A 26,658-nucleotide genomic window follows, 5' to 3' on the forward strand; every position below is an offset into this window, starting at 1 on the left:
AGTGAGCAGCTGAATTTCCTGAATCACGCTGGAAATGGGATTTTGGTATTTTAAAAGACAAATGACACTTAGCTAAACACATCCAGATTTTGTGAGATACTTGAGAGTCTATTGCTCTAAAGGGAGTTGAGTCTCATTTCAGGTAATGGAAAAACATGATTTAGGTGCTAATTCACTTAGTGCTTGGAGTATTTTTGTCATGGAGCTCAGTGAAGTTTTATCATTCCAGGGAAAATGTGACTGCAGCAAAATAAGAAAGAATTAATCTTATAAGTGGGCTTTAATTATCTCAGGAAATTGCATTTGAAGGTGTTTTAGGCAGCATCATGGTGTCATTGAAACCTATCAACCAGTCATGTTACTATCACCAGAGTGAAAACCTCTTTACAAGAACCAGATTTTTGTTAACTCACTAAATGATATTTACTTTTTTAAAAATAATGCTGCATGTCTAGCAGCATTTGCAAAAGGAACCATTCTTGTGTTTTCTCAGACCTCCTTTTAAAATGCTCTGTATTTTTCATGCTGCCCAGAGCACTGTGGAGGGCTGTCACAGACCTTATGTGAGGGTTTTACTGCCAGGTCAAACTGGAGCTCTCTGAGACCATTTATTGAAGCAGAAAGCCCCGAGGGCAGGTGGGGGTGGGAAGTGCTGAATCATTTAGGATGGGCTCACTTTGGGCACCTGCTCAGCATCCCCTGCCAGATGCTGTGAGCCCTGGAGTCCCGTGGGGGCAGAGGATGCTCAGCATCACCAAACCAAGCTCTGCTCCCCTCTGTGGCTTGGCTTGGTCTGGGGTGCACCCTGGCACCCACAGTGGCTGCTCAGCAGCAGCAAAAAGAGGAACCTGGTGTCACTGTAAGGGAAATAATAGCTGCTGTGGTGCAGCACCTGCAGCCAAAAAAATGATGCTGTTAATATCCTGCTGGGATGGAGTGAACTTCCTTAATCTTATTAAAAGCTCAGCAGTGTTTCCTACACATCCCTCCCACAGCTGAGGCTGTAGCACTCCACAGCAGAGCCAGGACCTGCTCCATGCCTGCCCAGATGTTGGAAGAAACCAGAAGCTGGAAAAGCCCCAAAGCAGAGCCTTGGGGAGAGCCACAACGTGGTGGTGACCTGCCACCAGCTGCTGAGGGGTTTCTCAGCCAGGCAAAGTGATGCTCCCAAACATGCTAGGGCTTCTAAGGGTTGGATCCTGAAAGGGATTTGTCCCCTGCTCCATTCTCTGTGCTTACAAGAAGATGAGGAGTTGATAAATCCTCAGCAGCCCAGGTTTTTGTGGGCTGGGATCCCAGCTGATCCCCATTCCCCCATTTATTTATCATGTGGAGGGCTGAGATTGGGTATCCCTGGATCTGGAAGCTGCAATGCCTATTTACAATAGACTGTGGAAAAGTGATGCAGCTCCAGCTGAGAGGCTGTAGTAACTCATATCCTCTGCAAAATGACCTGGAGGAGAGGTTTTACATGCATCAAAGCTTATCATTTACTTGTTTGAATTTAGAACTCACTTCCATCTCAGGGGGGATGAATCAGAAGCCACTGCAAAGAAATCAATTGCATAATCAGTGTGTCAATAGGATTAAGTCTGTTTTTTCCACGCTGTCCTCCTACCTGTGCAGGGGACAGCACCTGCCATGGCAATGTTTCCTCTGGTTGCTGTGGGGTCTGGGGAAGGATGAATAACTTGCACAGCTGAGACACTGACTCACTGCTGTCCCCAGGAGTGAGGCACTGGCTGTCAGCTGCTGGGGACAGCAGGGAGCAGCCTTCCTGCTGCTCTGTGTTTCCCCAGCACATCCAGGACCATGCAGAGAACCACAGGGAGGAATAACAGAATGGGATCATGGACCCTCCAGACACATCCTTTCCTGTAGCTTCTTTCCTGTGGCATCTACTGAGCAAATGAGTTCCCAAAAGATTCTCAGAGTGTGGCTGTTCATGCCTGCCAATGCCATTTGTGGGGATGTAGCTTTGTTGCAGACAGGATTAGGAGAGTTCTGGAGGAAAGGAAGTTGCCAACCTGTGAAGTGGGTTTGGGAATCCCGAGCTAAAACAAAGAGCACCATCTCCTGGCAGCTGGGGATGGCTGGCACTGCTTCCAGGGATGCACTCTCCATTGCAGTTCTGCTGCAGAGCTTGCTGCTCTCTCTGTCCAGCCCAGAGCATCTGGAGGTGGGCTAGCTCAGGGCTGACATGGCACTGAGAAGGGCTAACCCAGGAGCCACTGAGAGCTGATCCACAGTGCTATCCACAGCACACCGATGCCTCTGCTTGGCATGAGAGCTCTCTCTTTTGGGTTTCAAGCTGTTGACACACAATTGCTAAAGCACTTTTGAGTTTTGTTTCGATATCAAAGTGTTTAGGGTTAGAAAATTCAAGCAGGAGGGTCTTGCAGAACTGAGAGCATGACTCCCAAGTGGTACACTCAAATATCCCTGAGGGTGAGATTATTTTGAAGCAGTGTATGACTTGGGTTGAAGGTAAGAGATGCTTCTGCCACTGGTGCAAGCTGCCCTTGACACTGGCAGGAAGGTTCTAGTCAAGGACATTCAGAAATCTGGAGCTTTCCTGAGGTTTGGGTTGAATATGAAATCAAGCAGAAAGGGAAAAACAGCTTGGTCTGGATCCAAGAAAAGGGTGTGCTTTGAATTTGGAGACACACTTGGGACTGCTGGTCTGTCTGGGTATGGTAAAGAGGAGTGGAAAAGTGATGTAAGACTGAACACCTGCATAAAGATGTGCATGGATACAGATGAGAATGCAGTAAGATATTATGAGCCTTGAAAAAGAAAGTAACTGAGTTGAGGAACTAAAAGGACAATGAGACATCATGTATCAGGGTCAAAAAACAGGAAAAAATCCTTCCCTTTTCTCCTCTCCTTTTTAAAGCATAAGTGAGGAATAAAAAGAAGCCAAGGTCAAGCAAAGGTGTTTTACTAGTGGCTGATGACAAAGTTGTAAATTTGGTCCAAAAAAAAAGAGGCAGGACTATTTAATAACAACTTTTGTCATGCATTTGGAAGAAAGCAGGAAGATACATTTTCCTAATGGTCATGGCTAAGTGATAAAAATGAAATGATATCTCTAGTTGCTTAATTACTGCAGGTCAGGGATTTTTGAGATGGGACAGGGTGGACCTGGGTTCACATAGGAGAGAGCTGGGAAGACTCTGCTCTGGAGCTTCCATCCCTTCCCTGGGGCAGCCAGAAATGCCTCCTGAAGCTCAATACCCAAAGCAAAAAGTCAGAGCCAACCATTTAAAAGACTTACAGGAATTTGCTGGAAGCTGCTTGCTCCCACTATTCTGCTTTAGTCTGAAAAGGTCATTGAAACCTTGATTCCTCTCATTGCAACCAAAAAGATTTTGTCTTCTCTGCACAGCTCCAGGCTGGAAAAACTGCATCACCTAATTAAAGATTACTTCTCCTCTCTCTTTTTCTGAAAAATTATTAATTTTGAGCAAATCAGTGACGCTCAATAAATACAGAACCTTGCTTTGAGGGGTTGCCAGGTGTTTTGGGGAACTGAAATTTCATGTCACAGAATCATGGAATGGTTTGAGTGGAAAGGGACCTTAAAGATCATCTTGTTCCAACCCTCCTGCTGTGGCCAGGGACACTTTCCACTAGACCAGGTCCCTCAAATGTCAGTCTGTCTGTGGCAGTGAGGATCACCAGAGCTGCATGTGGAGCTTGAGAGGTTAATATGAAATAAGGCTGTTTTATTGAAAGTTGAGCACAGTATTCTGAAATGATCAATTTTAATAAGGCCACAAATAGTCTGGTTGAGGAAAAAAAAGAATCAGTTTTATTTAAATCAGCTTTTTTTCTTGACTCTGATCCTCAGCTAACTTTTTGTTCCCTGTTCCAGTGTGCTGCAGCAGCTTGCCTTGATCCAAACTGGTCTTCAGCTGCCTTTCTTAAATTAAGAGCTACTCTGCATGGAACTGATGATTTCTAAATTATTTCCTGTGTCAATGGCTAAATAGCTCTAAATCCTGTTCCATAGCAGAGGATTTCTGGAGCATTCACTTATTCTGAGCAAACAAAACAGTCATTTTCCAATTTTTTTTTTTTCCTTTGCAGTTGATGAAAGCACATGTAACTTGCTGAGCAACTCAGCTGGGCTGGAGTGATTGAATCACATCCATTGCTTCTTAGCTGGTTGCAGGAAGTGAAATTATTTCCCCAGGGCTCATGTTACAAGAAAGCACAACTGCAGCTCTCAGGAGCTGAATAGCTTTCCTTCACCTGAATTGGCAGGCAAGTTTTTGGGCAGTTTTGAGTAAAATCCAGATTTTTAAAAACCCCAACCTTTGTAACAAGGGTAAATTCAGACCTGATACTGTTATTTGTTACCAGTGCTATTCAAGGCTTCTCCTTCCCACGGATATTGAACCAAATAAACCTAAAGTCAGAGAGGGCATTGCTTCATCACCAGGCTGAGCACACTATTCTTCAGCAAATGTCTGCTCAGCTGTTATCAGTTTCCATGTCTTTAATGGCCAGTCTAATAGCTGAGAGACTCACGCTTCCCAAATGAGAGGCAGCTTTAGCAATGGCTTTAAATCAATCCCAGTGGAAATAGGGAGTTACATTAAATCCTATTAATTAGGCAATTTCAGCTGTCTTTAGTGCTTTTGACTCTGCTGTCGCCTTGAGAGTTGGGATCCCCATATGTCCTGCTAATGTGAACCTCCCTTTGCTCACATACCCTGTAACTCTTTCTCCTCAACCCCAGTAGGAAATGCATTTTCTGGTTTCATTTTTATTTGTAAAACTGCTGTAGGAAAAAAAAAAAAAAAAAGGTTTATGATTGACAGTGATTCCATTCTAAATCAGCTCCTGTGTTAACATCTGCTACAGTGTTGGGTTTGTACTATTTGTTAATGTGATGTTTGTGTCAATGACTATTTCAGGGTTATTTTTCATTCTGAGGAATAACCTGAGGAATAGGCTGGTATTTCCTCAGCCTCTCTTTATCACCGTGGCTCTCCTGTGAGCTGCTCTGGCTATAACTCCTGCTATGGAGCACCTGACACAAATGCATCAGAAACCCTTTCACTGCCCTATAGACCAGCATTGCTAAGAGCTGCAAATGCTTGTGCATCTGGCTCCCATGTAGTGTGGACAAAGCACAAGTGAAAGCTGTGAGCAGCATCTGTGAATATTGCTTTGGCAGTGGCTTCAGTCTTCTTTGACTCTGTTTGTGCTCCCTTTCTCCTTGCAGTGCTGGGATGTTTGTAGGATTGGATTTCTGCCCTCTGATGGTGTTGTGACAGGGAGCAGAAAGAATCCCACAGACATCTTGAGCTGGTCCACGGCCACTCAGAGTCAGTGGGACTTTTCTGGAGAATTCAGTGGGCTTTGGGTCAGCTCCAGGAGGCACTGAGGAAGCATTTAATGAAAGAGCAGCCCTGAAACCCCGTGATTTAGACAGCCACTCACCCAGCACAAACAGTAAATTACAAATAGCAGATACTGGCAGCAACAGGCATGAATAGTCTGTAGTCAGCAACTCACAGTCTGGAATATGCTGGCGTAAACAATGCATCAGATAATTCCAGCTAACCAACACATTTGTGAAAATCCAAGCCTGTTCATGGATAATTTTCTAAAAGGCAAGTTCAGCAAGAAGAGCACTTGCAAGGAATAGAACCTTTCCCCTTTTGCTTACTGCTCTTTTAGAAATGTGTTCTGGGTATGAGCTGTCCTTGGGAGGCACTGGATGACCTCAGGTCGAACCTGGGTGCTGGGCAGCTCAGTTTATCCCTTATTCTGCTTTGGTTCCACTGTGGCTTTCCCTTAGGCTTCATTCTCACTTAGCTTGGCTGTTGGGACTGGGTTATTTGGAGCAGTGAGGATGGGAGCTGCCTGCAGCAAGTTACAGAAGCATCTTGCAGCCCTGAGTGAGCTGGCAGGAAAATAAAAGGTGAAATTTGGAGTAGATAGATGTAAAGGTGCATAGACAGGGGAAAATAAGCCCCAAGTTCACATTTCCCCAGTGACCCTCACCACTCTGAGGCAAGAGCTTGTCTTGATGATAAATGTTGCTATGAAAAGTTCTATGCAGTGCTACACAGCAGTGAGAACACCCAGCTGAAGGCTGGGAATGACTGGGAATGGATGGTTTTCCACCTGCTGGCTGCAGCACCCCCTGCTCTGTGCTCTCTTATGGCAAAGGCTGCTGCAAATCCTTGGCTGAGGGGATGGAGCAGCTGCCAGCATCGTGTGCAGGAGCAGATCAGCAGGGAGAACTGGTGGGGAGCAGCAGCACCCAAAGCCAGGGAGGATTGGGGACACAGGAGCAGGTGGCACAGGTAGGCTGAAAAGCAAGGAGTGGCACTTCTGGGTTGCTTTTCCCCTATGCTACCAAGTTTCCCCTTGTAATAGGAGGGGCATGTTGTTCCCAGCCTAGAGGCAATCCAGGGAAAAGGAATTGCTTGTAAGACATCACAGCACTGAACAGTGCAGAAATGTGATGAGGGAAATGATCACTCTGCCTTTGTGCAGGGCTTGGGGGGCGTGTGTGTCAAATCCAGTGAGGCTGAGCAGTAAAATAAAGCCTTCAGCTACAACTCTGAAGTATTACAGGGTGGAAAATACTGCTTGAGGGCTTGCTAAATGAGCTGCACATCCCTGATGCAGGAAGGGGAAAAGCAGTTGTAGTGGTGTTTAGAGATGGTATCATTCTCTGTGTGTGCAAGGAGGAAGGAAATACTCAAATTCAAGTAACAAAATGCAAGAGCTTTCACATGGGCATTTTCCAGCTTCTGGCTTTGCAGCTGCAGCAATGTCCCTTTAGTGTTATGATGAACTCTGCACTGTGTGTGGTAGCCCAGGCATGTGTGGAGCAGGTCAGAAGCCTCACATCCCCTGCAGGTGATGAGCAGAGGTCAGAGAAAGCCAGCCAGCCACTGAGATGCTTCAGCACACGAGGGGTTAACAGGCTGCTCCCTCCCATAGGCACCAGCTCCTGCAGACATTGGCTTTGTTCCTCTCACCCCATCCCCTCAGCCCCCACAGAAATCCATCTCTCCCACCTCTCCCTGCTCCTGTGGTCCAGCTGTGCTGTATGAATGCTGCAGAGGGACAGTGGCTGCTGCTTCTAATTTAATTAGCATCATCCCCAGGAGCTGAGAGCCTGGCAGAGGGAATTAGAGGCAGTGCATGAAAATGATGCATGGGTTTAACCACCTTCATGCCAGCATGATTTCTAGATGATGCACGTGGGCTACAGCTTTCTGAACATGTGTGGAAATCACTGAATGAGGATGTTGATGCCCTGGTGTTTCACAAATTTAAGATGAAATGTAATCTAAATCTGCTTGCCAAATTTCCCTCTCAATTTCTCCCCAGCAGAATTTTTTTTCATAATGGAAAGTTTCCTTAGGATAAAATTCCTCCAGTTCTATGTATTTAAAAAGAAATATTGATTTAACATTGGACATTAGATTTCATTTAAGCTGAGCCCCTGGGTTGGATTGTGAGTGATGTTGTGAGGCTGCAATCACAGGAAGGTTATATTTACAGCCTGGGCAAACATTGGCCAGGAATGCTTGGTTACTATCAGGATCCTTAGAGCTGTTTTGAGATGGAGCAGCAGCTGGAAGCCTTGTGTGACAGATGTGCCACTATATTGCCCAAAGGTATAGAAAGAGACAGCCCTAAGAGCTTGCAAGCAAAGTCAAGTCTGGTTCACAAACCAAAGCTAGAATCAGCAGGGGGTGAGTGTGGCTTTGCAGAAAGCTTGATGCAGAAAGCTTGATGCAGAAAGTATGCAGGCATTTGTGTCTTACTGTGCCTCGTTTTTGTATGTTTGCTTCAGGTGTCACAGGCTCCTCACATCTCTTTGACTTTGGCTCCACCGCCAACGGAGGGGACAACTCCTTCTACACCTCTCTGATCTCTGATGTCCACTACACCACCCCACGGGACTCCACCTATTTCACAGGCATCTATCAGCAGGAAAACACCCCCATTCCCTGCTCAGGCAGCACAGAGGGGTTTAATGCTCTGGGGCATCCTGTTCAAGACGTGACTGGGTTTGAGTCCCGTGGCTTGTTTAGCTCAGACTCGGGAATAGAGATGACTCCTGCCGAGTCTACTGAAGTTGACAAAACCTTAGCAGATCCCATGAAAGTAGAAGCTTACAAATACATGGACATGAGTAGATCAGAAGAAATAAAGTACCAAGAAAAATATGACTCTGACTCAGAAGATGAGATCCCAGGCCTTAGTGACAAGTACCGGGGAGCACCCGCAGGGTCCAGCCACGCCGCCGAACCTCCACGGGCGCCTTCGGAGAGCACAGAGGCAGCCAAGGAGCAAGACCTGCTGGAAGACAGAAAATCTGGGGCTCAGCACAGTCCCTCTGCGGCTACAAGCCCTGTCAAGATCACCCTCACTGAGACAGACAGCACCAAGGAAGCTGCCAGCAAAGAGCCGAGCCCGAGTCAGCCGGACACCGGTCTGAAGCCCAGCCGAGAGGTGGTGCCAACAGTGACAGTGTCAGAGCCAGAGGATGAGAGCCCAGGATCTGTCACACCACCCTCCTCTGGCACAGGTAATGCTGGTGCTGCTGCAGGGCACTGAGGGTTTTGCTGTTCCAGGAGTGGTTGCAATTGTACCCTGCATGTTGGAGAATTAACGTGGATTTTTGGGGTGTGACAGGACATTGGTGAGTCTCCATGCTGGAGGTGATTGTGCTCTGCTCTGGCACCAGTTTGTGTAGCCAAAGTGAAGGGAGAGGCAAACTGTGCTCCCCATCAGGATGGGCTGCCCTTGCTGTATGGAAAGGGATCCAGCCTTGCTGAGCCCAGTCCTCAGGGATCTCTCCTCGAGGGGAAGCAGTGGCATCACTGGGGTATCCTCATCTAGCTCATGGTTTGAGCTGGATCCTGGTGTTTGTGGGTCTCTTGGTCACCCTGGCCAGACTCCCCAAGGGAAATGAGGTGTGTGGGATCAGGGCAATGCAGCTGACTGGGTTCATATTATTAAAATTTTAATGGCTGGCTTAACATCTCTTTGCCCCTGCAGAAATTAAGGTTAAATTGTTAAAAATCAGTGCTGTTTTCATATCAAAGTGCTGCTTTTATAAAGTGCTGAGGAGGAAAATGCTCTTACCTCATTTACAAAGGAGACTGGAGGGACAAAGGGCCAGTCTCTTTAAAAGACTCCTGATTGCTGTTGGGGGTCACCAGAACCCCATGTTTATACATTTCCCTACTGTCTGATTACTGCAGTAGTGCATAATATCTATTCCTCATTTTCCCTCTTATACACTGCTAAAATATAAAATTAGTATAGTCCTTTAAAAAGGACCAAAGTTTTGTGACAGGAAACAAAATTTTTAAACTGAAAATCAAATTTCATAGTCCTTGAACAATGAACATTTGACAAAGAACATCCCCAAGCTGAAGCTTCCATTGCTTCAATTTCATTTAGAAGCATTAAAAACAATCAACTACAATTTTCTTAAAATGGCAGTCTGGCACCCACAAATATCTCCCCTTGGAGAAATATTTAGTCCCTACAAAAAAGTGAGAGAGCATTTGTGCATTTCCACATAGGAAAAGAAGACAGAGTCCACCACAGCTGTGAATTTATTCTGCCTGCATCAGCCAGAAACTTTAATAAATAGACTTTAGAGCCACATTTTTCTTCTTTTATTTGACTGAGTGAAATCACACACTGCTCCTGAGACGTGCCTCTGTTCATCGATTTACACTTTTTGCTACAAGGTAATTAAGGGCTTCAGACACTGTTAGTTACTCAGTCCTGGTGATTGTTCAACGCTGCCTTGGGGATGCTTGGTGCCTGTATCCCACCAAAACTGCTTATCCATCATGTTAAGGAGAGAAGGCAACATCTTCTCCTAGAGATTGACTCCCAAGGGGTGTTTCCTCTGGATTTTCCCCCTTTCCTGCAGCTGGGAATGTTGCATGCCCAGACCCCACATTCACAAGTGATGAAGAAATTTAAAACCTGCCCTTGCTATTCCTGTGTAGTGACCTAACAAAGATACCCCTCAAGCATTCTGGCAAAGCTGCCAGTCGCTCCCCCTTGGATAAAGACTTTTGAAAATATTTTGCTTTTAATCTCTGTCCCTCATCTTTCTGGGGAAGGAAGACATGGTCTGTCTCTGTGCTGTGCTGAAAGGCCGTGGGTATTTATCCACATCCCAGTGCCAGCAGTAAATGTGACACCCTGCTGCTGGCCACAAAGGACTGTTCTATTCCCAAGGTGAATGGCAGGGCTGGGAGTTACACAGTGCCAGCTCAGGGAGGAGTGGGGTGAAGCCCAGGGAGGGCTGGAAGTCACATGCCTGTTTGGATTTGGGCCAGATCCAGTCGTGGTTCAGGGAGAAAATGCTCACATGTGGTGATGCAGGAGAGCAGCGCCGCTTCCTGCAGCCAGGGAAGGATGCACGAGCTCCCAGTGCAGCAGAAAATTCCCAGCATCCAGACTGGGGTGTGTTGTAACAGTGCTAGCACCTTAATCCTGTCTGTGGCCACAGTTTGGGTGCAGAAGGACTTTCTTGTGTCATCTGCATCCACTGGAAACCGTCCTGCACTCCACTGTGGTACCCAGCCCTGTGGATACCTGCAGGCACTGTCCTCTCATGTATCCACTGGAGAAAACTTGGGGATTTATTATCCCAGTGGCTTTCTTGACTCCTCACAACCTGAAATGTCACTTAGTGACCCCATCACATTAATAATGACTTTAAATTAGGGAATGAACACTCAGGATTCCAGAGGACAAATTTCCATGTGCACTTGATGGCTTATCAATGTGACTGGGGAATTGAAGTCAGAAAACGCAGACTAGGTTTTTAATATTTTTGTTTTGTTTTGTTTCAAGTTTTAGGTGATGAGATAGTAATTATTTTTGTGAATATAATTCAAAATGATATTAAGAATTGCAGTAGAAAAAATTTGGTTTCATTCTTGGACCCAACTGAGCTAAAAGCAAACAGAGAGAATTCACTATCCATACCCTGAGAAAAAACCAAAACCCCCGATTAAAAATAAATAAAAAAAATGCCAACTAGTCAACTAATTAAAAAAAAACAATTAAAAAAAAAAAGAAAAAGAGAGAGAGAGAGAGAGAAAAGTTTCTGATCTTAAATTAAAGTCTGAAAATTAAAGTTTGGCAAAACTGCAGGTAACCACCCATGGGTTGTTAGGATCAACAGAACCTACCAGCCCCAGGTGTGTATTTGTCCCTCAGAATAGATGAGTATCTAGTGGTGGCAGTCTGATGCTGTTGTGTCCTGAGCCTACATTCCTCCTGACTGATGATTTTCCTGGTGAAAACCACGTTGTTGAGCCACTGGTCAAGCAGTGACCGGCATTGCCTTGAACCTCAGCTTTTTCTTTAGTAAGTGATGATTCTGTGATAAGGAGTACCTGCATGGGAGATGCTGTATAAGGTCAGGCTGTTATTACTGTTGTCATCCCAGACTGGGACACCGTGCTCCCAGCCCAGCTAGAGGAATACATGCTACAATGAAATCTCTTATGTTTGGTCCGTAAATTGCTAGAAAATAAGATTATTTAATTTTCCCCCTTTTTTTTTTTCCTCGTGCACGGCAGAACCATCCGGCTCAGAGTCGCAGGGCAAAGGCAGCCTGTCTGAGGACGAGCTCATGAGTGCCATCAAGGAAGCCAAGAGCTTTTCCTTCGAGCCCGCGGAGGCCCAGCGGCCGCCAGCCGCAGCGGCGGAGAAGCGGCAGCAGCGCAGCAGAGCCGGCCGCGCCCCCGCAGCCCCGCACGGCGAGCACGACGCCAGCAGCGCCGAGTCCGGCGACTCGGAGATCGAGCTGGTCTCGGAGGACCCGCTGGCCGCCGAGGAGGTGCTGCACTCCAACTACATGACCTTCGGCCACATCGGGGGACCGCCTCCATCGCCCGCCTCGCCCTCCATCCAGTACAGCATCCTGCGGGAGGAGCGGGAGGCAGAGCTCGACAGCGAGCTCATCATCGAGTCCTGCGACGCCTCGTCGGCCTCGGAGGAGAGCCCCAAGAGGGAGCAGGACTCCCCGCTGATGAAGCCCAAGGTCATGGACATCATCAAGGAAGAGAACAACTCGCGCACTGACGCCTCGGACTACGAGGCCGGTAAAAAGGCAGAGAGCAGGATGAACAGGGAGAACCTGGCAGAGTCCTCGTCCTACCTGAAAAGCTCCTTTGTTGCGCCAAAACCAGGCGCCGAGCCCCCGACCTCTGCCGTCAGCACCGAGGAGCTGAAGGAAAGAGTAAAACTGAAGAAACCCATTGAAGAAACTGTTGTTAACCAAAGCAAAGTGTCTTCCAAGGACTTTGGCAAAAAAAGTCCTTTGGCTTCGTTCCTACTGCCGTTTTTAAATAAGCAGAAAGGTAAATGCAGATGTTACGTTGGTTTTTGTGGTGCTGTTGAGAGAAGGGGGAGGGAGAAGTTCCTTGTGGGGGAAATGTTCAAAGTGCAGAGCTGCTGGCACAGGATACCCTCAGGTGGGAGCTGGGTGTGCCTGTGGCAATTCATACATCACCTGCCCATCCTCTTAGGGAAAAAAATAAATACCAGCAACAATAATTTTTATGTCGCTATCAGACTAGGAATGGCAAATAATATAGCAACAAACACACTTCCTTCTGAAGCAGAAAAAAAGTGGTTTATTAAAAAGCAATTTGTATAGGTTAGATCGTGCAATACAGAATAGAAAAAGCTCGTTGGTCCAAGTAAGGCAGCACCTCTTGGAAACATGCTTTTACCAAAACATCATGTAGCTCATGCACTGCTCTGTGATCATCACCAGGTGCCTATCTCTGTCACTGCTTCTGTTTTCTTTAAGCAGCTTTGGAAAAGGCAAGCTGCATCTTTCCCTGAATCCTCACCAGTATCCACATTTTTGGCTTAAGCATAGATACAGGATGGTGCAGTAACCTCAGTACCATACCTGATTTGTACACCAGGCATCTGGAGGATGAAGAGGAACAAATTATCATCTTACCTTTAAATACTACTTGCCTTGTCCCAGGGAAGGGGTGCAATCAGAGATGTCATCCTGCATCTCTCTGAAGTATAAGGATACAGATTTTCAGGACACATTCATAAAAAAAAATTAAAAAATAAAAAAAAAATTGGAGAAGGAGAGGAGTTGGGTTCGGGGAGTCTGGGTGTTTCTGGAAGTATTCAAGACCAGGTTGGATGGAGCTTTGAGCAGTCAGGTCCAGTGGAAGGTGTCCCTGCCTGTGAAAGTGGCATTGGAATTGTATAATATTTAAGGTCTCTTCCAACCCAAACCATTCAGATACTGAAGCTGGTGCAGTTTAAACAAATCTCTCATGGTGACTGATACCTTCCATTCCTAATAATGAGGATACTTCCAGTGCAGGGAAGTGTGTGGCTCAACCCAGCTGTGCAGGACTTAGGGGAGATCCTGTGTGCTCTTCTGAGATCCCCTTCTGAATCCAGCAGTGTGAGGAGGAAGGGCAGGACACTTCCAGCTGAGCTCAAGTTGTCTGCCCATAGGGTCACTTCAAGGCCACTGCAGGAACAGCCAGGACCAGGCTTGCTGTGCCAGGCACTGTGGTATAACAGGACCCACCAAACCTTTAGAGACAACTCCAGGTTTTAGTCTGAGCTGAACCCTGAGGACCAAGCAAGTGGTCACTGCATGCTGACACTGCTGAGGTCCCTGCAGCCTGTAAGGGGCTTGGGTCACAAACACTGAGAAAAAAAGGCACTTTATTCTGTATGACAGCTTTAAAGAGCACTTTGTGTGCCCTGGCTTTGTTGGCTGGTGTGGGAGGGAGGGACACTGGGACTGCCCCACACCTGCCCTGCTGCTCCTCTGCCACCCCTGGCTGGGCTGGGGGCAGTGACTGCCCACATCTCTTGTCAGATGAGCTGTTTTGGGAACTCAAAGAGCTGCTGCTTCCTTGCAAATAGCTGGATAGAGATTGGAGGAGAGCAAGAACCCCCCCCCCCCCCACCCTGCTTAAAGAGCATCTTTTCCCTCTGCCCACGTTTGTGCAGGCCTGGAGATGTGGCAGGATGTGAGTGGAACACTTAAACCCATTTCCTGTGTGCTGTGAGCCCAAGCGTGCAGGAAACAGCCTGAACTTGCATGATGTGCTGAGGGCTGCAGGATCTGCAGCACAAACACAATATGTTAATGCTGATTCTGAGTGGTAATGCACTAATGACATGAACAGTCTGAAGGAGAAACATGATTGTTGCTTGTGTGTTTTCCTGGCAGACTCTCAGAGACTCCCAATGTCATGCTGTGCATCTCATCTCCATCACAAACAGTCTGAGCTCAAACCTTTTCTTTCCCACTTACCAAATTCCCATTTTTTAGGACTAGACAAGCCTCTGCCCAAATCCTACAAGCTGTAGGTCTGATTAAATTAATTTTAATTTTGTAGCTTTTAAACACTGCTCCTTCAGTCTAGCATTGGGTGTTTGCAATCCCAGTGTGTGTGTGTTGTTCTGGACAGAACACTAAAAATTTGGTCTTGGATTTGGGAAAGTAGTTGGGGATTATCACATAGACAGCTAGTATTCTGTCCCTCAATTTTCAGATTTCAGGATCTATTGCAATTTTTAATGCCCCTCAATCATGTTCAGATTTTTTTTTGCTAAAGTTTAATGACTTTTTATTTCTGTCATTGCCTAGAGTGATGTTAACATACTTGTTCTCACATGGTGGTCAGAGAAAATCCCTGTGTACGTGAGCAGACTTTGTCCCTGTGTCCATGTTTCCTATCTTTATCCCCCTAGGACAGTAGGGGCAGGAACTTTTCCTCACAAGAACAGCTAACTATTGCTTGGTGCTGCAAAGAGGACTAATTCAGTATGTGCTTTTTTGCTCTCAATACAGCTTTTTTGCTGGTGCCTAAGGCAAGGTAAACAAAAACATAGAGCCTCTTGAGAGTATTGTTGGTAAAACTTGTGTATCTTTTTTTAAAGCTGATTTCTAGATATGGGGAGGTGGGTTCAAGACAAGAAAGTTTGAATGATGTAGGATTTTTACAATGCCTTCCAGTCACAGGTGTGTTGCTATACCTGGGCAATATTTAAAAATTGCTATATGTGGTATGTGAGGCTCTCCTTCTCCCCTGCGAAAGGAGAGCTGGTTCCTCACTGAGAAAATCCACATGAAACCACAAGAAATCCACATGAAAACCAGAATTTTATCAGTTATCAGAGGTGAACTGAGGGATGTGGAACCAGAGCATCCCCATGGGTCTTCCCAAGACACATTGGCTGGCAGGGAAATGATGTGGCAGAGCACATCCACTGGCACAGGGACTGCTTTCATGGCACCAGCTTGAGGTCTTGGCAGAGCTTGACATCACAGCATCACATTTGTAGCACTTTGTGCCAACTCAGAGGCACCTGGCAGGCATTTGGCACTGGCCACACTCAGCCAGAGTGAGGAGAGCAGGGGGAGGAGTGGCAGTGACACACAGCAGAGGGGCAGAGTGATGTCACCAAAGCAGGAACAGTCACCATTCACTAATCAGGAGAATTGTCTTAGTCATAGTTATCTATCATTAAGAGAATACTAAGAAGATACAACAATGTACTTGTTAAATAGAGAAATCAGAAAAACATTTATTTTTTTCCTGTTACTTACTTGTTGCACAAGATCAAATTAAGCTGTTCAGCAAACCTGGCTATGTTTTTGACACCCCTCTGTAGATTTTTCTGTGGCTTTTGACCAGCTCATGGCCAGGTATATGTAATTTAAAAACAACCAGTTTCAATGTAAAGCATAACTATTTCACACATGGTGCTGTAATCCCACCAGGTGTTTTTTCACCCCTATCCATGGCATTAATGTATTTTGCTCATCAGAAGAGCTATGAGCTGGTGAGACAAAAATTTATTTTGAGTGCCGGAAAGGCATGGAAAGGCTGTGCAAAGGAAAAGCCCAATGTTCAACCTGACCCCAGCAAGTCTTGCTGGTTGTGTTGCTGCAGCCTGTGGGCTCTGGACCCCTGTGTGTGTCTGCTGGGTGTGCTGGCACCATATCCCTGAATAGCAAGGTGGAGCACAGCATGCATGTGTGCTGTGCACAATCATCTCTGCTTAACATCTATTGCCATCCAGTGGCAATAACAAAAATGGGCAGAGACTCCCCACCTCCATTCCACTGGAGCTGCCAGGGTTTGATGGAGTGGGGCTGTTCCCTCACTGTTGATCACCAAGTCTGCTGGGAATGATGGCTTTGCTTGGTGCAGTCCAGGCTTGGCTTTGCCCAGGGATGTGCAGTTGTCACCTGTGTCAGTGCTGCCAGCTCCTCCTGCAGAGCTGCAGCCCTCACATCACTCCTGGCATCTCCTCCCAGGGGTGGGCACAGCCCTTACACAACAGGGCTTGGAGTATATCTGACTGTGGCACTGTGAAGGGAGGGTGACTATTGTCTTCTTTTTTTTTTTTTTTTTTTTTTTTTTTTTTTTTTTTTTTTGCTAGAGTCAGGATTAAATGCTTGAGAGATGGTATTTATTGTTTGGACTCAGATGTTTATTAACTCTTATTTATGTTACTGTGAGTTCTACAGTACTTCTAGCTAACAAGCTAAGAATGGTGATATATCTTTACAAGGTCTTTTAAGATTTAACTGTTCAATTAAGAATGGACACTTATTTTTATTGTTAACCTAATAACTAAATACTTGTGACCTGCAATGCTGAATTATTTATTCAATTACAAAAGTACCACTTAGACTCATAAAGAAGAAGGTGAAGAAGAAACTTCCACTTTAAAACCTCTATCTTGCCTTCTGTTATATTTTAAAACCTTAAATTCTAAGTTTTCTACTATGTGATATTACATACTTATATTCAAACTACACCCCAGAGATCTCAGTTCTATCTTCAATTTTGGAAGCCTTTTCCAAGGCCTCAGGTCAAAAGCAGTGATTTTCTGGGAGTCAGAACCTGTCAGCACAGAAAGTCTAAAACTCTCAGTTTCCAGTGTTCCAACAGGTGACAGCTCAGTTTCTTCTTCCTTTTTATCCTTTTTTTTTTTTTTAATTATTATCTGCTGGACTTGCATATGGCTTGGGCATACAGGAAATTTCAGAAAAAAACCTGGAAACATGAATCCTTTGGCTCAGGGCATTTTGCAAGAAGCCCAAAGGAAGCCTGGATCAAGGCAAGCTGAGAAGGAGCTCCTTGCTGATTTCTTTCCTTTCTCTTGTGGAGCCTTTTGGCCCCTCTGCCAGGATGGCCTGGCTTACCTTGTGCTGCTGTTACCTTTCAGATCAGATTTCTGATCTCAGGATATAAAAGAGATGTGGACATTCAGTGTAATGGTTATTTTAATTTTCTTTTTTTGCTTTATGGCAAAATTTCACTTAATAAAAGGAAAGTCCAGGCCTGGGGCTGTGGGCTGTCACTCACAGGTTAGATGACACAATGGGCAGCATCCTGCTGAATACACAGTCAAATAAATTAATAATTTCAAGTGCATTATTCTTCAGCACAGTCCTGTGCCAACCTGCCAGGAAGCATCTTGATTTTGATGCCTTGAAAGGCTTTCACAGCACTGCTCCAGTACAAATATTTGTCCTTATCACACCCTTGGTGGCTGCTGTGGCTCTAAGCATCCATGAGGGACACCAAGATTTGGGGCCACCATCTCTGTGTGTGTCCTGGTGTCTCTCAGGTAGTGCCACAAGCTGCAGGTGGTGCAGGTTGATCACTCCTGGCTGTGGGGTGACAGTGGCAAATGCCCTGGGTTGCAGAAGGTGTTCTCCCTCCTTCCTGGTGCCTCCTGGGCTGTCCCACAAACACTAAGCAGTGTGGGCTTTCCCCCCATTTGGTGCCACAAACTGATTTGACAGAGTTTCTCCAGGAAATGGTTTTCCAGCAGAGATCTGGGAAAAACCTGAATTTGTTGGGAATGCTATTTTGTTCAGCTAAACATGGTCTGCGTGGAGTTAGCACATCCCTGCTGTTGGAGGAGCTGCCAGTGAGGCATTTTTCTGTGGGAAGGGGATGTTTGGTTGGGTGCTTCAGCAATCTGAGGCTTGTTTCTCATCTGCATGCTCTCACCAGGCTGGCTCTGCAATCAGCAGCAAGCCAGGCCAAGGCTTAAGCATACGGTAATGTTAGTTTAATATTTTAGTGCCATCTGCTGTAAGTGCCTCCACACTCTGGCCCATCTGTTTTCTGTGCTTCACTTTGCTTTTTATGAGGCTCTGGTAGCTTTGCATCCTTTGGAAAGCCCCTGCTTGGGAAAGGTGTAGGGGAGAGGGATGTCCTGCCTGGGGAGGAGTGTCTGCACCTTGTGATGCTGTAGGAGTGGGATAAAAACCTGTCCTAGTCCTGGTCTTGCCATCAAACCTTGGAGTAGCTTGGTGAGCCTCTCTGGACTTTCCTCCACATGGAACAATTCAGGTGGGAAGGGGCCTGTGGAGCAGCTGGTCCAACACCCTGCTCTCAAAGCAGCTTGGCAGAACCTCTGCCTTCCTCTGCCACTCCTGTCCATCCTCTCAGCCAGGGCAGAGGCTTGGGGGGCTGAGAGCTGGAGCCTGCAGGTCTGGGTCAGTCCTGTGCCTGCAGGCAGAGCAGGGTAAAGGAGAAATGCCACCCAATGCAGAGTGGGCTGGCAGGAGCTCCACGAGGCCCCAGGAGCCATCTCTTGGCCCACAGCCACAATTCCTGGTAGAACACTCTTGACAGATGCTTGTGACTCATTTGGAAAGGCCTCTGTTGGCAGATCCTCCACCAGCTCCCAGGTGTCTCTCCAAAACTGTTATCACTCTTCCATCCTTCTTTGCTTTAGGCTAAGCAATTCTGGTTTCTTCCTTTTTTTTGGTTATGTTTTTGAGCTTCCTGAACTCTCATTCCCTCTGTTCTTTCCTACCATTGGTCCCAGACATCCTCTCCAGCCACCATGGCTGGAGGAGTTTCCCCATTCCAGCACTGACTATTCCCGTGCCCATGGAGGAGAGAGAACATCACAGACACACCCTCCTGCCCCACCTCCCCATTTCATGCAGTTCAGCAGCCCCCTGACAGCTTGTCACCCACCAAGCTGTGATAACTCAGCCAGAGCTGAGCTGCAGAAAGCTGAGGATGTGCAGGCCATGGTGCTGGAAATGAGCAGCGTGCACACCAGCTCTATGCTGTACAGGATCTGTCCTGCACTCCTTTTTCAGGAAGCAAGGAGTGAGTTTGGCCCCTTCTGGCCTCAAGAGTGCTTGCAGTGTCACCTGTCCCCTCAGCAGAGGGGACACAGAGAGCTGAAAAATAGTCAAGTGCTGACTTTGGAGTTCTTCCTGGAGTCCTGGTTTGATGGGAGCACAGCAGGGTCTCCTGTGTGAGAAGTGGGCACTTAGAGGAGATGCCTGCACCCTGGAAAATATCAGAACAAAGCAAAGAACGGGGGATTTTCTCCTTAGATATATTGGTTTGCTTGGGCAGTGGCTGGGATCAGTGGTGATTACTGCAATAATCCCTCTCACAGTGAGCACCATGTACATACACAAGGGCATGACCTTTATATGACCTTCAGAAATGTCTCAGTAAATCTCACTCCTTCATTCCACAACCTGTGTTATCCATAGCCTGAGTATTTCACCTGTTTCACCTCTAGCATCTCTCTCCTCCCCTGACTTTTGTCTCTGCTTGTGAAAATTATTCCCCATCTATTGGGTAAGGTCAAACTTTTAATGCATTTGTGTCAAAGCATCTTAAACACAGCAACTGGATGCTCAGAGGGGCTTTTAAAATTGGGTATAGCTCTAATGTGGGAGGATCACATGTCTCCTCCTGGGACTGCTGTCTACCCCACTGCCTGTGAGTGTTAAGTACTGAGCTATAAAAAATTACAGGCTTTTTCCTTCCTGTTTTATATATCTTCCCTTTCAGAGCAAGGGACAGCCTCTGAAGAGCTGCAGCACTCAGACACAAGGGTACCTTTCTGACAGATATGACACGAGATGGCATTTACAAAATCTTCCTGCCAGATCAAGATTACATAGTGACCAGCAGAAAAACAAACAGACACACCCCAGAAATCTGCTGGTTTAACTGTGTGCAGGGACCTGATGGCTGTGTCAAGTGTTTAAGGGCCATGAATAGCAAAGTGCAGGCCAAGCACAGAGAACTGGGAGTTATCTGTAGACAAACAAGAACCTGCTAAGAAGGGGAATGGAGAGAAAAGATGTGCTATGTGCAAAGACTTGTCTCTGTGAGTCCACAGCTTGCTGTAGCCATATCTATATCTATATCTATATCTATATCTATATCTATATCTATATCTATATCTATATCTATATCTATATCTATATCTATATCTATATCTATATCTATATCTATATCATCTATATCTATATCTATATCTATATCTATATCTATATCTATATCTATATCTATATCTATATCTATATCTATATCTATCTATCCATATATCTATCCATATATCTATCCATATATCTATATCTATATCTATATCTATATCTATATCTATATCTATATCTATATCTATATCTATATCTATATCTATATCTATATCTATATCTGTGACTGCTGGGGCTTGGGCTTTGCCCCAAGCTGCCACAACAAGCCTGGATAAAATGTCCCATAGGGAACAGCTTCTCCTGGTGTCTCAGGCAGATTTCATCCACAAGGTATTTGGAGGCAAGCAATGCCTAGAGTTCAGGCCATCAGCTCTTATTGTGATTTCTGCTCAGCTTGCAAAATACCATCTTGGCCAGCAGAGAAAGAGACCAAGAAAGCTGCATGGAGGTTCCATCCAGGCAACAATCCAAATGTAGAAGGTACTAAGGGGCTTTTGTAGGGTCAGGGTGTCTTAAAAATGGACCAAAGGTCTGGGGGGATTGTGAAACTAACCAACTGTTAGGGATTTTAGGTAAAAAGTGACCAATTACCTAGGGGATCAAAAATGAACTAATTAAATCACAAAGAAATGAAGTGGGGGTTTGCAAAGGGGGGGAAATGTTTTTAGTATTAGTCATTCTAAGTAAGCAATTTCTTATCTAAGGGATGGTTTTCCAGGGAGGCTTTGTCAGGGTTTCTGCTCCTTCCACACACATCCATATCCATATCCACATCCATACCCATACCCTTATCCATATCCTTATCCATATCCTTATCCATGTCCATGCCACACCAAACTGAGCACCTGAAGTTGGCTCAGTTCTGCTCCTGGGAAAGGCTGCAAGGAGACAACTGTTCTTTCCATGTTCTTTTTCTTTTTTTTTTTTTCTGTTAATTCAGGCACACCTCAAGTGCAGAATCACCCATAGCTTAAACACCAAAAGCCAAAATTTTGGCATAGAGTCCCTTTTGGTGTCTCTTTGTGTGAGGGTTCAGTGACTCAGCTCTCAGGCAAGGCTGTGGCACTGACAATCTGATGGTGGCCAGATTTTGCAGATGCCTGGATGTGGGGATGCTTTGTCTGGATATCCCAGCAGATCTGAAAGATATCATGGGCAGAGACACATCCAGCACCTATGAGATAGCAATGATAGCTTTTCTGTGGCTGACACAATACATAGTGAGAGGCACACAGAAACAGGAAAAAAACAAACCCTAAGTCATTAATAATGGAGTGAATTATACAACCTATAAGTTTTTTTGCAAATTATGCTATAAAATTCTTCATAGAATCACAGAATGGTTTGGATTGGAAGGGATCTTAAAGATCATCTTGTTCCAACCCCCTGCCATGACAGGGACACCTTTCACTAGACCAGCTGTCCCTGAACACTTCCAAGGGTGAGGCATCCATACCAATTCAAGGTTTTAGCTCAGAAGGTGTTTAGGGAAGTTTATACAGTGGGATACAGATAATTGAATGAAAAATCAAAATATATTTTTTTGTTAACAGAATAGTTTTCTTATTAATTTAGGGTTTTTTTTCATAAATTTAGTGTTTTGCAGAGAACTCCAGGAATGTTTTGTTTTCTGATCTAGAAATGCTACTGCTTAACCTCTGCAATGTTCTCAGCTGGGAATTATGTTTTTTCACCAGTTTAATTGATTAATTCATTTGGAGAGTTTGGACTCATTTCAGGTCAGATTTAAATTTAAGATTAAGCTCCAGTAATACAAAATGTACTTCTAGGTCTCAATGAGAGGTGGAATACAAATTCCTGAACCTGCTGGCTCTAATTCCTCTGATGTTCAGCAGAATAAGGACTTCCTTGGGTATTGCTATTTATGTCTGGTAGATACCATGAAGTTAAAATTAATGTATTTGACTGTAGTGAAGGGTGGGCATGTGATAGATTTCCACTGAGAATAAAACCTGGAGGTGGGTATTGATTTTCCTGGTGTTTTTCCTTAGTTTCCAAGGGTACACTGCTGATTGGGACATAATAGCCATATTGACTGAAAAGGGAATTTTTTTTTTATTTTTTTTTTTTTTCCCTTGGAGAGCTGCTGAGTTCATATCAGTTCAGAACAATATAGAAATTAAGGGCCTTGCAATGATCTCACATTCAATCTGAAGGGTTTGAAATCCCCCCTGAAGGAAGCATCTTGTGTCCTTGTCACTTTGGCTCTTAATCTTACCTTAGTTACCACATTCCTTTGTTTTATTTTTTTGCAGTATATTTTTTCAAACTCTCTTGACCTTTACACAATCTGGGGAATTTAGTCTGTTATTTTTTCCCAGGGGGATATCACAAATACCCTCTTTCCCCTCTGACACTGAGAGTAGCTCTGTGGTTTCATGGGAGCTGTGCTGGTGAGAGCTCATTCTGATATTCTGGTTCTGGATTTCATTTGTGTGTGAGGAATACCAACAAGTATGGAAAAAAAAACCCTAATTCACACAGAACACAGGTTGGTTTTGTTGCCAGTAATCTCCTGCCCCCTCCACAGGTCTGCCAGATGCAACCCTGCCTGTGCTGGGGATGTATGGGGATGCCAGGGGTGTTTAAATCAGCTGTAGAAATTAAGGTGAAGGTTTGTCTTTTCAGTGGTGACCAATTTCACAATTGCTCTGGGTCTGGGAGGGTCCAGCTGTGCCTTACTCCTGAAAATTTGGCATGCAATGTTCCTTGTGCTTCAGAAATAGATGTTTCTCCACTCAACGTGGTTGAGCAATTGTTTCCTGAGAGTTCAGGGCTCAGAAACACAAAATATTACAGATTTACAGCTATCTTACATAACAGTGATTTTTTTTTTTTTTTTTTTTTTGGTGGGGGAAAAGCCCTGCTAATTGGGTTGCTTTGGTGCCAGAACCTCTGCTTTTGTGGTTTATGTTCCTTGCAGCTTCTACTTGACTCACGTTTGAATCTATGCACTGAAAGCCCTTGGATATCACCTGCTCAGAGAAACCCTTTCCCAGCTGGTGCCATGAGATTTGATATGGAATTAGCCCTCCAATCCTTTCCTGAAACTCTCCAGCATCACTGGGAAAGGTGTACAAGATTTCTTCCAGTTCATATCAAAATAATTCACAACTCAATTCATGAGAGTGCAAGCTGCAGTGAGAGGTGACCTCAGGAGTCCTCTGAGCTCAGGTAACTTGAGAGGCACTAAAAGGACACAGATAATCAGTGTTACCTTTGGAAAAAAGTCATGGCTCAGAAAGGGAGATATAAGGCTTCCAGGGCAGCAAATTGAGCTTGCCTTAAGGATTTGCCATTAGACCATCCAGACTGCCAGGTAATGCAGGAAGCTCACTAAAGACTGTCCTCTTTCAAACTGGATCCTAAAGAATAATTCCCCAGGGAAACAGCTTTTGATGTTGCTACATCATCCATCTGGGATGAGAGCAACACATTTCATACAGATGAGCAAAATGCAATTTTTTTTTTTTAATAGCTTCTTATCTTTTGAATAGAAATTGCAATGAGACTGCAAAATTAAAGGGATAAAATTCAGGTTTCCAAGGTACCACCATGGGCTGGTACAAGCTCTCTGCCTAGCTTGGGATCCACAGTGGTGTAGGATCAAAATCCAGCCCCTGGCTATCCCAGGGACACTGTTCTCTGAGCAGCTCCATAAAAACAGCCCAGGATCTCAGTGTGTGCTGTTGGCAGAGGCAGGCATTGCACAGAGAGGTTTTTCTGCTCTCTTTTAGGAATGGGGACAGCTCCTTACAGGGGAGTGTGAGGGGGTCCTTGCACACATGCCCATGAAATGCTGATAGCATCAACAAAACAAGGTCTGTGTCTGAGCAACGAGCAGCCTAGGGGAGCCTGAAGAAAAGCCAGCAGAGATTAACAGCCAGGATTTCTGAAGGTTTCTTTATCAGCTAATGTAGCATTGAAACACTGGAACACAAGCAGCTGTGCTTACCTGCTTAGGTTAATTGCAAGAGATGCTCCAAATAACTGGAAATTATTTCCCAAAGAGGGAGAACACGATGTCTTCCCTGTTTGTCTGGGATTCCTGCACTAGAGCTTTGCTGCTGCAAAAATTAAACAAAGCCATGTTTCACCCTTAGCTGAAAGGCTTATTGCTCCATCCAGGGAGTGATAAAATGAGTGGGATTTAATAAAAGCCACAGTAGCAATTGTGCCTTCTGAAATGAGCACTCACCTTACCCTTCAAGTGCACAGTTATTGCAGCTGGATGTCACACACTGACCCACGTGCACACCCCTTTTGTCTGGAAAAGCTGCTGAAAAAGGAATGATATTGGCTAATTTCTTGTGTGAGTAATTGATTTGTTGGGTGTGATGAATTGCTTTCACTGCAGTAACACCAGGAACACACAACAAATCTGGGAAATTGCCTCTGTTTTTTTCTGAATTCTGGTTTGTGATATCATCCTTATGGTGTGGTTATTGAACTTATATCCAATAGATGTCTGTAAAAAAAATAGCTGATTTTTTTTTCCACCATTAGCAAAAGCAGTGAGCAGGAGCAGCAAGGCATCCAGCAGAATGATTAGCAGCACACCATTCCTATCAAAGAGGGAATTTCCATATATATTGTTATATTTCCATATAAATATGGCACCGTGCTCTTACTTGTAGATCTTGCTCCCCCAGCAGCAATGAAGAGGAGATTATGTTGGAATGAAGTTTAAATGGAGAAAATGACCAAAGAACTGATCCTACAAAGAGCTGAAACAGCTTTAGCACATGTTTAATGTTGCTGAATTATTCATTGGGCTGGCTGGGCAAACTGACATTGCAGAAGGAAATACATGAGGGTGCTGGAGGACAAATGCTAAAGGATGTGTTGGCCAAATGTCCTGGTGTCACAGAGCCAAATGTCCCAGTGTCCCAGAGCTCACAGGGAATGGGGCAGGGATCCCACCCTGGGGTGCCAGTGGCTGTCAGCTAAAGCCTTTGTAGAGGGGACAGTGGGTGTGTTGGCTGTGCACACAGCAGTGACTTCAGTGATGTTTGTGGGCCCAGATTGGCTCAGTTTGGGATGTGAGACCTTCCCTTTGAGGGGAGGCTTTGCAAAGAGCTGGCCATGGCCAGCAGGCCACTGCTGAGGGTCAGAGGGGTTGGTGCATGGAGCATGTAGAGCCAGGCAGAATGGAAATGAACCTTTGTCAGACACACCTGTCAGGGGAACAGGCCATCTCTTATCCCTCCTAAAGGAGTCTTGCTTCCTTCTGCTCCTGCACCCCTTGTTAAGTTAGATCAGTGCCTCCCCCCAGTGCTTCTTCTCCAGTGAGGAGACCCCTGACCAACCTGGGCAGCTGTCTGCAGCTATTCCCCCTCTGCCCTGCACTTCAAATCCCACAGAAAGGGAGCAATGGCTCATCAAACTCTTCTGCATTACATGTGAAGGAGGGCAGGGAGCTGAAGCCTTTTCCTTAGAAGGGATCTGGCAGTCTGGGCAGGGGCATTGCCTTTCACTACAGCTAAAGGAGTGTCTGGGTGAGCAGTGCTCACTCAGCTCATGCCTGATGCCCCATGGAGGGGGTTAAAAAGATCAATGTGATGGCCATGGCCTGCCTGTGCTGTGGTTTGAATCCTGCCTGGGGAGTAGAATCATTTCCTGGCACCTCTGTGTCTGCTAAGATAGAAATGTTGCTTCAAACACTGTGGAAATATCTCTGTTACATATAGCTGTGCTCTCCTGGGCATTCTGCAAGGAGCACTTGGCTTCAGCTCCTGTTGCTGTTGCACTGGTTTGGAGATGCTGGCAGAGGAGGTTTTCAGGATTTATTCAGATGAGAACTTTGCTTCTGCCCTGTGGGCAAGGCTGGAGTTCAGAGCTGCAGATTCTATTTGTGAATTTGAATTAATCATAGACCCATATCATACCTGTATGTATAACGCTCTACCTGCATTTTTTTAAAACCAGGTTTAACTGTAGGGGTTTGAATTTTTCCAGAAAGGTGAGATTGCAACACATTTTTAGCTGTCACCCCCCACAGGATCTCACTTTTGCTGACCAAAGTGAAGAAACTGCAAAATGCTGAGGCATCCCCTATGCATCCTTTTAGCATATTTTGACCCAAAATAGCAAGAGAGGGGTTGTAAATATTTACTGGAATTTGGTATCAGAGAGCATCCAGGGATCTGCATTTGGATAATCTGCATTGCAAGGGAAGTCAAGGGAATAGCAGATGACTTTGAAAGGCTGCAGTGCTGGATGTGTTTCTTAACATGCACAAATTGCTCCCTGATTTCTCCGGAAAAAGAAAGCTCTGGGCTGATTATTGTTTTTAGATCTTATTTTAGATGTAGTGTCTGGAG

At 45.4% G+C, this 26,658-nt stretch overlaps 1 protein-coding gene across 2 annotated transcripts in view; it reads left to right on the forward strand.

Annotated features, from left to right (window-relative positions):
- RTN1 (reticulon 1) overlaps positions 1-26,658 on the forward strand; it is a gene marked incomplete at its 5' end in the record, with an annotated part of 114,632 nt that overhangs the window by 57,029 nt on the left and 30,945 nt on the right. For both annotated transcript variants that reach the window (XM_079309317.1, XM_079309318.1), the window contains 2 exons: positions 7,835-8,572; positions 11,607-12,389. In XM_079309317.1, coding sequence (XP_079165443.1) covers positions 7,835-8,572; positions 11,607-12,389 — 1,521 coding nt within the window. The remainder of the gene's footprint in view (positions 1-7,834; positions 8,573-11,606; positions 12,390-26,658) is intronic.

This window comes from Erithacus rubecula, assembly GCF_903797595.1.
Source record: "Erithacus rubecula genome assembly, chromosome: 6".
In the NCBI taxonomy this organism is placed as follows: Eukaryota; Metazoa; Chordata; class Aves; order Passeriformes; family Muscicapidae; genus Erithacus; species Erithacus rubecula.